Below are 15,008 nucleotides of genomic sequence, written 5' to 3' on the forward strand. Positions count from 1 at the left end.
TTTTGCCTGGAAAATTCCATGTAGAGCAACTTTTAAAATTTGTAGGACAATATAGGTAAAGAAAATTACAGATATCTTGATTTATTGTGTATCTGTGCATTATAAACATTTGGCCCCTCATTTCCTAAGAGAAAGATACATGCTTAGAGCCCTGCTGCATGCCAAGTGGTTAACCTAGCATGCTTCTAGTCTTCACTGCTAGTGTCCTGCCCCTAATATGCAAGGTTGCTCTGGAGTGTTAACTTATTACTAAGGTTCAGCACTAGATCAGGGTCCCCCTGCAACCTGAGTTTTGAACAATAATTAATGACTATTTCAGTAATCCCACTAAGTTTTGTTTATACTAATACTTTCAAGCATGTAAAGGCTTTAGTGTTGTAGCCTGGCCATACACAGGAACAACATGCACTTGCACATTACTCTTTAGCAGAGGTAAAATCAAAGTTTCTATATTTCACATTTGAAATCCTGATACATTTTTGGGGCAAGTCTGAATTACGAGTATGATTTGCGAAAATTCACATTAAATACGAAAATTTCTGATGTGCGTTAGTTTTGCGAAAAGTTGCAACGTGCTTGCAAGAACATATCGTAGTACGATCTGAAAGTTACTAAATTTTCATATCCAAATGATCGTAAATGGCGCAAAAACCTTTCTGACTTTGAACCTTCAGTGCATGATTTTCGAAGCCTCCCATAGGACTCAATGGCACTCTGCAGCTCCAACCTGGCCCAAGGAAAGTCACAATACCGAAGCTTGAATGAATTCCAAAACAAAAAAGTACACAAAGTATGAAAAAGTTAGAAAAAATACTATTTTTTTCTATTCAGAACCAATCGTAAATTGATAAATGGGCCCCTAACTGTATATGCACATGTCTTTATGGACCAGTAATACCCTTGGAATGGGTCAAATTGAATCAAACTACATAGTGTGACCATATGATTCCCTTAGAGATATATGGGACAGGTATTCATGCTACTAGTGCAGTCTGTTTGAATTGTATGAAAAGTCTGTAGTGTAAAAGGAGCTTTACATGAAGAGTAGAAAGGTTAAGGCAACCTTATCTCAATTATTGTTGTTATAATACAACCAGTATTTCACTGGCAAATTATTATTCTTTTAAAAGTCCTTCAGATCCTTAAAACTCAGAGCAAACAGTTCTCTGCTAGGCGAGAGCTGTTTTATGTATTAAAGTTTAATGCTTCTTTGAGTTCAAAGCATGTACTGCCACTTAAATTGGTCTAAATATCCATAATCTTCTTATATATCAAATTGGTGCAAAACAAAATCATTACCCATCCTAATCTGTGTTTTTAAAGCAGAATTAGGATGATTATATACCCATCATGTTCAGTCATATTCAATGTGCCAGTGTAGGGCTTTGTGTATGACTGCTTGTTTAGTTATATGTGCAAAGTTAGTCCTGATATAGTGAAGTTAGTGAGGAGTAAAGTGCAATCATACACAAGATAAATTATAATAAACTCAGAAGTCATTTAAATGGCACTATAAGAAGGAGGAAAAGCCTGTTTTTTTCATATGCAATGTTATACACAATCATTATAACATCCACAATATGTTACATGTAGCAAATATTAATATATTATACTTGGCTGCACATAGAAAGAAATATTTGAAATTAAATATGCCTAATATTAAACAGCACACTTATTACATTAAACTGGCAATGTTTGTTGTATTTCAGAGATTTGTTACACACCTTTAAATAAAAGCTCCTTAGTTATGTTATGACATTCCATAGACTTTACAAGAGAATCTTAGAATAAAATCCCTGAGAATGGCTAACTTGTAGTTGTGCATTGTATGTGAATGCGGAAGATGCAGACCACCATCCTTCCTGGGTTCAGAAAGGTCTCCACGGTGCCTAGCTCATCCAAAAGGCACATTTGTAACTATTCAGGACATTTCATTCAAAACAGGAGTGCTGGGTAGGGATGTGGGAGGCAGTCTGAGCAGCCCACACGGAAAGCAGTTATTTATTGCAAAACTTTGCTTGAGAAAGCCCTTTATTTTCAACAATCATTGTAATCTCAACAAATACCTGTGTTGGACAACACTGAAAATGTAAATTAGATTAAATGAATTCCAATTGCAAAGCAGGAGAAGCCAACATTATACAGCAAAGTTCTCAAGCATAGACTCTTCAGTTCCAGATGGTTTCATTTTTATTTATATTTGTACAGTGCTGCAGAAAATATGAGACATTTATAAACTAGTGATAATAGCTGTAGTATAAAATATGTTATAGTTTGCCAAAAGCATCTAATAACAGATATCTGTGCTGTGAATTTGTGCAGAGACTATATATGCTTTATAGACAGGAATGGGATCCATTATCTGTGAAACCCATTGTCCAGAAAGTTCCAAATTACAGGAAGGCCATCTCCCATAGACTCCCATTTTAATCAAATAATTCAAAATCTTAAGATTGATTACATTTTTCTCGGTAATAATATAACCGTACCTTGTTCTTGATCCCAACTAAGACACAATTAGTCCTAATTGGAGGCAAGACAATCCTATTGAGTTTAATTAATGTTTAAATTATTTTTAGCACGAGGATCTAGGTCACAAGAATTCTGGATAACAGGTCCCATACCTGTATATATGTGTGTGTACTCTCTCTATATAACCTGATATGTGAAAAATTGAGGACTGCAAATGATAGTTGACACTTTTTGGCTCCTGACAATATTGTGCAGGATTTATCATCCTGAAATGATACAGTCACTTTTTGTGCCGGTTGTTGTGGGTCGTTTTGGTTAGAAAACAATGTTACTTCAGCAGGTTGGGGGTCTTTGTAGTTCTAGACTCAAGAAATACTTCAGTCTATTTACACCACCTCCCTCCAGTATCATGAGCTGGTTCAGGTCATGCAAATAGCTGCACCTCATAACTGGTTCAGATTATAAGCAGCAGGTTATGGTTGGATAGTTTTTTTTTACTTAAGATGGCCATTCACTGCCAGCCAAATTAGTGGATCTGGTCTAATTTGGTCACCCACAAGCTGGGTCAAATCGAGCTGATCATTTCCATGGGGGCCAACATACAGAGGGGTCTATGGATCGATCACCCACACCAATTTGTGGTCTGGAAGGACTAATTCAGAAGCTTATCAGCCCTTGTATGGCCATTTTTACTCATCTTATTCCTTTTTATTCAGGGTTGTCCAGTTGGAAGCTCATAGGACAGATTTGCTGTGTCTCCCAGCACAGCAAATACCATAGCCTATGTCATGGAAAATCTTTGACATAGTATTTAAATGAATCACTCAAAATCTTTGACAGCACAGATTTTGAACATGGTATCTGTTTTGTAAATGCATGAGATATAAGGGGTCATATTAAAAAGTGCAATATTCAAACACAATTTGCAATTTTTTTAAACACAATGTTGCATCTGCCACAGTTGTACTAAATTTGCCAAAAGGGACCAAATTGCACTTAAGTTTAGTTTAGCCTTTCCAAACTAAAGGCTGAGTCACTTCTGAAGCACATGTTCAAGCAGAGTCCAATTCGCTGGTGCACTTTTTTTTCTTTTAGTGAATTTAAAATAGGATGTCTCATACCATACTGAGAGATATGGCTGAGGGACTCAATAAAAATAATTGTAAAAAGACATTTGAAAGCAAAATGTTATCTTCATTAACTGAAAAGTCAATACATAATAAATGAATTGACATGTAAGGGACATACAGTAGAAATACAATAGTGCTACAATGAGCCAGTGTTGGTGCTGTATATGCTAGTACATTACCATTTTATCCCTGCTATCACAGAATTCAGAGTTTTTGTCAGTTTGTACACCTGGGTTAAAAAATCTTAGATTGTTGATGTGACAGAAATATTTCTCAGGATTCTGATCAGTAGATTGCCTAAAGGTGGCCATACACGCACCGATAATATCGTACGAAACCTCGTTTTGTACAATATTCGGTGCGTGTATGGTATGTCGGCTAGTCGACCGATATCGCAGGAAGCTGCTGATATCGGACGACTCGCCGATCGGACCAGTTGGAAAATTTTGATCGGGCGCCATAGAAGGCGCCTGATCAAAATCTCCCTTCAGCGCTGAATCGGCAGAAGGAGGTAGAAATCCTATTGTTTCTACCTCCTTACCTGCCGATTCAGCCCTGAATGGTGTGTGGCACATCTGACAATGTTTCGTGCAACAGATGGTCTTACGAAACATCGTCAGATCGCCACGTGTATGGCCAGCTTTAGCCTCTGCACTTGCCAGAATTCTGTCAGACTAAAATCTTGTAAGAATCTTTTATCTCAAATTGGCGTGTAAATTAGATAAGCTTTTACAAGCATGCCCTTAATTACCCAGTGTATTGATTGCGATCCGCTTTAGAACACATGCTCCATCCTAAAAAGTATTACTGGATATTTACAGGAAATATTGGACAGTTCTTATTTCTTATATTTTTCTTTAAAAAGAAGATATAAGTGGAGATACTGACTGTATAGTTAGAGCTAGAAATCCATTAGGATATTTTTACTTAGTACTGCTTCTTCCAGTGACATAATATTACCATATTGCCTTTTGTTTTGGTTAGTCCTTCTTTGGGCTTTGAACAATCTTGTTTTTGAGCTGAACAGAGTGGTAAGACACAATCTGAAGAATACGGCCAGCTTTTTGGAAAATAGTACACATTACTTTCCTTATTCCTACATATGCTGCCTTTGACCCCACTTCTCCTTCTTGAACTCTTCACTCTATTTTCCTGTTAAACAATTCCTTCTCCTTGAACCTATTGTACAATTCAAATAAGCTCTTGTACTCGGTACAAAAAGTATGCATAGACCTAGAAATCCTTTACAACCAGGTGTGGCATTCCAACGGTGGAACAATAAATGCTGCTTGCTAATTTATTGATCGTTTGGGGTTTTGCCCCTATTTTTTCTTGTTTTTCTGCTTGACCACTTGATCATTGAAAAGTGTTTATGAGTAGTGATGGGCGAAATGTTTCGGCAGGCATGGATTCGTGGTGAATTTCCACGTTTCACCATTGGCGGGTTGTTTCACGAAACGGATGAAAAAATTTGCCAAGCGTCCAAAAATTGTCGCCCGCGACAAACGAATAGCCGTGGGCGACAAAAAATAGTCGTGGGCGACAAAAAAGTAGTCGCGGACGACAATTTTTTTGACGTGTGACATTTTCACCGTTTCGAGAATCTTTTGAAAGATTCGCAAATTTTCCGCCGAAGCGAAAGAGACAGCGGGACAGATTCGCTCATCACTATTTATGAGCCTAGAATCCAGCAGAAATGGATAGTGTAGCTTGAAAGTAGTTATTCTTCTGTAGTTTCCAGAGAGTGGCCCTGCTCATATGTTTAGAATGCAAAGCTGCATTGCAAAATAACCTATTCTTTTGTTGCAGGCAAGAGAGCACACAAACATCACTTTGGCATGTAGAAGCTGATTTTTGAAACCAGAAATGTCAATGACGTTTCAATAGTTAAATGAAAGCAAAGTGTTCATTTGGTATTCAAAGATAGCCTGTTTGCCACAGATGATGAATTTGGTGCATCCCTAGAAATAATACATTTAGGTGCAGATACAGTTGCGTTTTATAAAATACTGCTGCTCAATTAAATATTCACATTGCAAGTACAGTAACTTGCAACTTCTGTCACTACTGATGACATATCAAAATGCTAAGACATGTGCAAAGATAGACAGGGTATGTGTTTTATGTGATATATTCGGTAATTATGCTGTTCATCAGTCCAGTGTTGTACGAAGATGGATAGAAAAAAAGACACATTTTAATTTTTTTAGGAGAAGCAGCTGTTAAGTAGCTCACAATAAGGGCAACAGAAAAAAAAGTTGTAAAATCTCTTGTTATTCAGTTGGTGCAGCATAAATAAACATTGGAGTAATTGTTCATCTAGGCCAGATGGAGAAAGGACAAAATAAAGGGCAAAGCAAGAAAGGGACATTGGGGGTTTCTCACTGAAATAACGGCATAAAAGCTGTGCTGGGTGTTTTGACAGAGTAACTTAAGCGCAATGCCACCTCATTATACCCATAAAACTGTGAAAGGGAAGCTGCTACATTCAATGGCACTGAGTGAGGTCACCAGCTAATCTGACTTCATGACAACAAAAGGCCCTTGACTGATGAGAAAGCTCCCTCCACTGGAGGTCGACATTCCTTTACCTAAACCAGTCTTTCAGCCCTTAAGAAAGGAAATCTGTTCGTCTGTCTTGCACAGATATCACACAATAGAAGGTGCCGATCAAACCCCTTAAAACTCTTGTGGATTACATAATGATTAACTATCTATTCAAACCCATAGTATGTCGTATTAGCTTAAGGGATATGCTCCAGACTAAAATTGCAAGCGTGACATCTAAATTCCACAGCCAGCGTAAAATAATAATTAAGGTCAGCAATGAAACAGATTCACCTTTAAAAATATATATATATTTGGTGCTGGGTGGCAGCAAATTATATTTAGAAAACAGCAACCGTCCTTGGAAATTGCTTCGTTGGTATTCTTTTCTGGATGTGAATGCTTATATTCAGCAGTTTCAAAGAGCTTGTGAGATCATAAATACTGTATTTTTGAAAGCATGCTGTTAACTCTAGCAAATCAATAATACAGTGGAACCCTGTTGCAATCAAAGTTACCAAAGTGAAGAATTCCTCCCCACTAACTACAACCCCTAGTGGGAGTGCATCCAAAGGTACTTTGCTCTATATATGAAGATAACAGGCCTCTTTGTTCCTAAACATACTGTTCATATTTTATTATTATGCTACGTAGGAGAAAGGACTTCACACTTTGTAGTAGAAAATATCATTATCCTGACAAAAACTTAAATTTTGCTTTATGCCTTTATTTTCAGCATCCCAGGTATCTGTCATCTCAACTGCAGTCCCAACAAAGCAAATATCAAGATCAAACGTCTTTCAACATTTCTTCTATTTATTAAAGATCAAGTACTGTGATTAAGTAATTCATCAACAGTGAAAATAAAGATTTATGAAAAACCTGGACAGAATGAGCTGTAAAAAGAACTATCACAGACACTGCGCACTTGTATACTACATGGTGCTATTGGACCTGACAAACGCTGTCTTTGAATTTTCACATCCACTTATCAGAGATTCAGGCAACTCACAGAGCAGGCAGTTGCTTCCTCACCGACTAAAGAGAAGCTGGGTATGGAACCAGTTCTTTGTTCTGGAAGAGTACACAGGGACAGAGCCTTTGTATGTCGGCAAGGTAAGCTTCTTAAGATAGCTAAAAAGTGAATCAAGAAGAAGAGACCTTTCGTTTAGCACACATTTTTCACATAAACAAACCTGGCAGTAATAATAAGCACTTTAGGGGTTTTGCATTGTAATATGACTTTACATCAGTTTTGCCTTAAGATACAGAATATTAGTGCATTTGTTTTTGTTTTTTTTGCCAGTTTTGCAATAGAGCATCAGAATTCAGATACCGTAATCCTGCAGGTTTATGATTACAAACTACATTCAGCCTGGTATTAACAGAGCCCTAGATATTCCTGTTATATCCTTTGTACTTATTTAACAACTCTTATGAGTAATCTAATAGCCTATTTGCTAGTGCTGAATGAAAGTAGAAACTGTGCTGTTGCGGTTTTTATGTAGTCAATCATTTACATGACTCAGCTTACTGAGATATTGAACAGCAGGGAATCCCAATTCAACCCTTGCATCAGCCTCCTGTCAGCTTAGACAACTTACTTTATCTCCCTGTGCCCCAAGCACAGAAACTTATATTGCAGGCATTTCAAATACTAGAAATGTATGTATAATGTACTGCATAAAAGCAAAAATAATTTTAGAAAAGGAAGATATTATGTAACAGAGCAAAAAAGAACACATTTTTCTTATAAACCTTTAAGCCCGGATGGAGTGAATAATGTACCCCCTATTGTAAAATACAAGAATATTATAAGTCACAGAGGAGTTCCATGACATATACAGGTCATGGAACTCTGAGGTGAGTTATAATGTCCTCATATTTTACAACAGCGGGTGCATTATTTATTATAATACACATTCTACAGTGAGTTATGTGACTGAAATCACATCACTGATTATAACTGATAACATCACTAAGAACGGCATTTACAGCATAGTCATGGCTCTTGTGTATTATATATAGATAATGTTATAACAATATAACAGGAATGTGACATCAGCAAGCACCACTGATGACATCACTAACACAATTTAAAAGACAATATACAAGAAGAATATATTTTACAGATTCCTCACAGTTCTTCTCCATTATTGTAAATATAATTGAAATGTCACTGAGGAAATATGTTGTTTAGAAAAGAGGTAACTTGCCTTCATGTTCTTAGATAGTCAGAGAGACAGTTATAGAGAAGCTGTAGATATACAGACACACACACGCAAGGTAGATAGACAGAAAGAGATACAGGCAATCATAAGCACACTACAGACAGACACACATATGGACACTATGGAATAATCAACTTGTTGACAAAAAAGAAAGCATCATAATCATACAAAGACACTATAGACTGGCTGATAGGAAAACAAACATAAACCAGGTAGATTAAGTTAAAAGTTTTAGCTGTGAACATCCAAGCCTCGCACCTCCAATAAGCTGTACTGCACTAAGTAACCATGGCTACAAAGAAAGCAGAGTCAGAGTTCCAGAGCAGGCATGTTCTGGCCCAGATGCACTAATGTAATGAATATTGCTTTCTTCTAAATCTGGAATGTACATATCCAGTGTAGGAAGTTTGTTTGTGCAGCACTAGCATTCAAAATACTAATTTACAAACATAGGTGACAAATTGCACCAGTGTCCTTTTCAGTAGAAACCAATGAGCTCTTCACTTTAATTTGTCAACTAGTAGTAGAATGACCAAAGCTGATTGGCAGCTCTTGGTAACCTAAATGGTGCATTTCCATGTTGAGAGAAATAGGGCAAAGCTTTTATTAACAAAATTGCTATTAAACATTACATTTAAACCAATAGCACTATTGGTATAACAATATTAGCATAATCAACAACACAGCAAACACCACACATGGAATGCGGAGGGGATGTTGGTTGTCCCCATCTCACCACACAAAAGGGCTGGTAATATTTCCCCTTCTGCTGCCTCCCTTGGGTAAACTAAAGGCATCTGAAACATTCAGACATTGCAAGAAACATCTAAGTGTATAAGGTGCAGATAATTAAAGCAATTTTTTCCTGAATATTCACATTTGGTTTAGAATTTAGAATGAGTCGCAATTTAATTCCAGGGTTGCACCAATTCCAAGAGTGAGCTTGGGGGCATTCAGCTGTATCTCATCACTTATTGCAGGATGCTGATTTGACTGACTATAAAGTGTTCTACTGAATTGAATACACAGTCATGTGACTTTAAAGCTACAACTAAATGAGAAGATGTTTGTTTACAATTGATCAATTTGGGTTTGGCCAAATATATGAATTTGTTATTTAGCCTAATTCTGACAACAAATGTACACAAATGCCTGTGTATACAGACTTATATACATAGATCAGTGACTTTATTACAGTATTCGGCACATATGCCACACCAAGTACGTTTTACCTGAATGGAAAAGAGAGTGAATATTTGTGGAGCTTTATTGGAATATTTTCAGTATACATAAATTGTATAATGTATAAAATGAAAATAATACACAAAAGCTGGGTCCTTCAGTTGCTACAGTTCTACAACAATTTCAACATTTTCTTTATTTAGAAAAAGGGTATAAGAGAGGTATAATTTGTATAGATATTGACATTGTGAATCTAAAAATATGTATACACTGTATGTAAATAGTTGTAACCCTAGAAGAACATACTAGGGGGCCCCAGGGACTGTAGGAATGAAGGGACGGGGCAATGACAGGGCAAGGAAGTAGGGTTGCCACCACTGCTGGCTAAGAAAGAAGGGTAGGAGGCTAGGGTAACGCCATGGGGGTGGGGAAGGAACAAGGAAGTGGTCACAAGAAGATTTAGGTGCAACGGATTGTGGGAATAGTAGGCGGGAGCGGATTGGTGGGGTTTAAGTAAGCAGAACAGAAGGAAATTGGTGCCATTTTACTTTTGTTGCCCCACCCATCCTTCCTTAAGAGGCGGGGGGGGAGTCAGTAAATTAGTCACAGTCAGGGAAGGGTAATATTAAGAGCAGAGTGAAAGGGATTGAGGGATGGCAGTGTTGCTTTGAGGTGAGGCTAGGAATAGCAGATATTAGCTGCTGTTAAATGGAGAGGTAAAGAAAAACGTGGTTAGCCTCAGGATTGTCGAGATGGGGGTAAATGGGATCTCTATAACAGCAGCCTTCAGTGGCTAATAGTAAGGATCAAGTTGAATAATTTGATTTAATGTTTACTGTCATGTTGCAAAATGTAATGTAAGTGTTGTTTAACCTATGGATGCAGCCTTTTCAACCCACAAATGGAGTAATTTGTGTGTTTAGTACAGTGGGGGGGGGGGTTTGGAGGTGAAAGCGGAACACACATTGACATTGTAACTGTAATGTATTTTGTCATTTTAACTAGTTTTCACAAGGTAGCTGATTTTGAAATACCCACATACAGTAGCTCAGTACACAACAAACCCTATCTTGTAGTCTGAAAAAATTTGTATTCCATGAATCATACCAAAGCATCATATGGTGGTTAAGGGAACACTTCCCTATGCACAGAGCAAGATGTGCTAGGTAAATGTGTTTGTAGCATTACTTCTGCTCTGTAACTCACTAAGGGGCATATTATATATGCTCCAAAGGTTCCAGAACTGAGGTTTAGAAGAAAGAAATTCAAATGCATAGTATAATGAATATTGCTCAGCAATAGTCTTTATAGTGGATGGGGCTGTCCTCTTTAATCACACTAATGGCGGGCTCTGCAACCTTTATAGTAGTTTGTGTTTATTGTTGAGAATTTCATGTTTTTGTATGAGTATATGTCCTGTTCTTCTACCCTTGCGATAACAAAGCAACAAATACTATGTTATCCCTACATCACCTAATCACTGTGCAATTTTGTTTATGGTATTATGGCCTCACCTTTTCTCAAGGAAGCTCCATCGTCCTTCTTTGACACAATCACTTAAACTGCTCATACATGGCCATTGGTTAAATCCAGGCAAACTGGCCAATTATCTGGGCATTTATGTCAGCTCATGAATAGATTTTGACAGACAATCCCATGATCCTATTGCAGTTGATCCTTGTATAGCTGTGGAAAAGGTTTTGTTCAGGATTGATCGGTACAGCAGGCCCATAGTCAGGCATTTTATCTGCTATAATCTTTAACTGAAACATCCTCCTGAAAAGGCAGACTTCTTTTTCTTAATCAGTTGGATGATTTCTGCATTTAATTGTTTTACCTTTTTATGTGAAAGTATATTTCTGAGGGATATTCCTAACACAATGTTGGTATCCTTAGTGGAATATCTATATAGAGAACATTACTTTTTGTTAGGGTTTTGCCATTCTCTCTATCAATATAAATAGAGGTATGGGTATTGTGGTTATTGAAAGAAAATACTACAGGTCATCAATAATGATATAGGAAGTACTAAAAACAATGTTGGGGTATTAGGACTCATATTGACGAGCATTTCTTTCTGTACTCCCCAGCAGTGGTGTTTGCTTGCATTCCACCTCAGTGGAGCGTAGGAAGAAATGCGGCATATTCTTTCTAATGAGGCTGTACTAAAACAAACGCAGGTAACCGCCAAAAGCAGATGGAATGCAGCATATTCTGTATTCAGTGCTTACATATAAACTTAAATCACAAACTGTGTTGTAATTAGGGATGAGCTCCTACCATAGCTTTTTGCACAAGTTGGTTTTTTACCACCCATCTTATTATATGCACGTTCACCTATTTGAGAGAAGTGCTGCCACAAATAAGGGCTGTATGACCAATGAGATTTTTGTCCTGTATTCACTGGTACAAAAAGGAACTCTGAATCCATCCAAACCTAGGATTACTTCTGCCAATGCACCTTGTGAGCAGTTGAGAGAGTAAAGACAAGTTGTTAAAGGGTTGGCCAGTGTATGGCCACCTTTAACATAGCTCAAAGACAGTATCCTGACAGTTATAAGGAAATAAAACTGAAGGTTCAAGGAAAGGTGTTTCTGTGCATGCTTATATGTGTGAATTGTTGTTTTTGTGAGTGTAGAAGAGCTCTATGAATAAGCATAGTCTTTGTAATGGTAGATAAGCCTAGACTGGGAAATCTTCTGCATCTACAAACATTGGCCTTTCCCAGCAACATGATCTTGCTGGGTTTACATTTAGCATAATGTATCAGCTAATGCAAATTATTAGCCATTTTAGCAGTTACCTAGGAGTTCTGTAATGTGCCATGGTCAGAGAATGTCTTTGTTGACTTTAGTACCCTTATATTCTGTACTGTGTGTGTAATATATAGTGCAGGATATGTGGCCACCAATGAAGAGTTTTTTTTTTCAACTTACCTATTATGCTCCATTGAATTTCAGTGGATTTAGATCTTTAGCAGCATGTACTTTATAACATTACTAATACATTAATATTATTTTAACCCAGCAATATTATTTTGGTTGAAATGTAAAGATGATATTTAGTAGCCAGTTATTAACTAAAAATGTGTAATACACTCAAGCAGCCATGCTCATTTATAGTAATTATTAACAAGTGTTTATCAAGCACCAACAATAGATACACCAGTGTCAGGCTGAAAAGTAACCAGTAATCTTCCATTGTAGTTATAATATTAACATCTAATATCCTGATACTGAAAAGGGGTAAAAAAAATTCATTTTCTAGTAATTACATGGCGATTTCTGTTTTATTTTTAGCAGGAGTAAAATATGTGACGACAGTATAAATTATATAGAATTGTATAGCAGAGAACAACGCTTGGCAAAGCAGGTAGTTGCAGAAATTATGTTGTAGAACCCTGTCAAGTGTTACAAAAGCTGTGTGACCAATCACCCCTCTACTCACACTCTTGTGCCCAGAAAGCAAAATGTCACTTAACTTTCAGAATTTCAGAGGTCCTACCAGGGGCAGCATTATTGTCAATGAATTATTAATTAACTTGGTCAGTCAGTTTGTCTTCCATGTTATTATAAGTGACATTTCATTCATTTGTATTATTATATATTAGTCTACTGACTTGGAAGGATATATAAATGAGTGGCCAGCAAAACTGAAATAGGATTTGGCCCTTTGACTAGATGGTGTTAGCGCCTTTAAGACAAGCAGCACATTAAAAATAAAACACACAGAATAGCAGAAACCACTCGGGTGCCCTCACTGAGTGGTCCCATTGCCAGTTAAACCTTGGTGTGGACTTTGGCAGCTACATCTGTATACTAGGCCTATGCAATGCTACAATACATTATAGCTTAATCAAATAATTGTACTAACTCTCAATGTTTGTGAATATGCTGCTTACATATGAGAAGAGTTAAACATCCATAACATGTTGCTAAAAGAATTGAGGCAAAAAGAACACTAGCATCCATGCTTACTGTTATTGCTGCCAATATTTTGCACAAAAAAAAATTACTGAAAATACTCTGTTATAGCTTCATTCAGATATGGACAATGGAGATGGATCAATCAAATACATCCTTTCAGGAGATGGAGCAGGAACTATGTTTACAATCGATGACGGCACAGGTGATATTCATGCAATTCAAAGACTGGACCGAGAAGAGCGATCTCAGTATACCCTAAGAGCACAGGCTCTGGACAGAAGTACTAACAAGCCCATGGAGCCAGAATCAGAGTTCATCATAAAAATTCAGGACATAAATGACAATGAACCCAAGTTTCTAGATGGTCCTTATACTGCTTCCGTGGCAGAAATGTCACCAGTGGGTAAGAAAATTATCTTAATGAAAACTGGAGGAAAAAAAACCCTATACTTTTTTTTGTATATCTCCTGGGGCACATTGTTGGCTTAGCACCACAGAGGCAGGCTTGCTTATGTCCATGGTGATGCTTAGTGATGCAAATGGTATAATGTTATTTGCAGACCTTAAAAAAAAAGATTTAATATGTCTTAGGGCCAATTTAAGCATGCCAAGGTCAGAGATACTGTGTAAAGATAGAGTATGTACTAACAAGTCTTTACTTAGATGTTTGTCATGGCATGTGTACCACTGCATTGCATCCCATGTATTAAACAATCCTATTCATCCTTGCAGATCTGTTCTCAAAGAGGCAAAAAAATACTGAATGCAAAGTGTATTCATTATGTATATGCATCCCATGGGTACAGAACCATGGTAATGAATGGGGCCAATAATAATGGGGAATATTTACTCAGGTGGGGGATCTTTTATTATACTTACCTTGTAACAACCAACATTTTCTTAGTATATCAAAAATCTGTTGTTACAATTAGAAAGTGCCCATGTTTGAATCTTCAATTTGCCAACTTCCTTGGATAAGTTTGAAAGTTAAGTAGGTCTTCAATACAAAACAAAAATTGAGTATTTACTATGAGCTCTGGGGGGGTTGGTACAAATATGTAAAATGCATATGATCTGCATTATTAGCTTTTTATTTGCATACTTGTATAACCTCCATGTAACCTCCAAATGTCACCTAATCTCTCACCCAACATACTGTGTGCACCAAGAGTTATTTCTTTATCTTCCTGCATTAGAGTAAGGATATCAGTTTAAGAATTTAAAAAAAGGTTTGAGGAGCAACTGGTAATTCTCAGGAATTTTTAGTCTTTTTTAACTTTCGATATCAACTCTAATTTACGCTTCCGATTATTCCTAATTGCACTGCTGTATGTTGTAATCGGAGAGTGTTTTCGAACCATTCATTTTGGGCTTTTGGCCAGGCACACCCTATTTCAATGTCTGGCACATAAAGCTGTAATTTGATGTCAGAAACACGGATTTTGTTACAGAAGAGCTTCATTAAGGCAGCGATAAAAGAAAATTTATATTGATTCCTCAATTATATATAAAAACAACTG

At 37.0% G+C, this 15,008-nt stretch overlaps 1 protein-coding gene across 1 annotated transcript in view; it reads left to right on the forward strand.

Moving 5' to 3' along the window:
- The window catches only part of cdh20 (cadherin 20), a 212,407-nt gene that overhangs the window by 162,224 nt on the left and 35,175 nt on the right, over positions 1-15,008 (forward strand). The window contains exons 4-5 of the mRNA XM_012965436.3: positions 6,886-7,265; positions 13,597-13,891. Coding sequence (XP_012820890.2) covers positions 7,023-7,265; positions 13,597-13,891 — 538 coding nt within the window. The 5' untranslated portion in view covers positions 6,886-7,022. The remainder of the gene's footprint in view (positions 1-6,885; positions 7,266-13,596; positions 13,892-15,008) is intronic.

The sequence above is a fragment of the Xenopus tropicalis genome, chromosome 6 (assembly GCF_000004195.4).
Source record: "Xenopus tropicalis strain Nigerian chromosome 6, UCB_Xtro_10.0, whole genome shotgun sequence".
NCBI classification, from domain to species: domain Eukaryota; kingdom Metazoa; phylum Chordata; class Amphibia; order Anura; family Pipidae; genus Xenopus; species Xenopus tropicalis.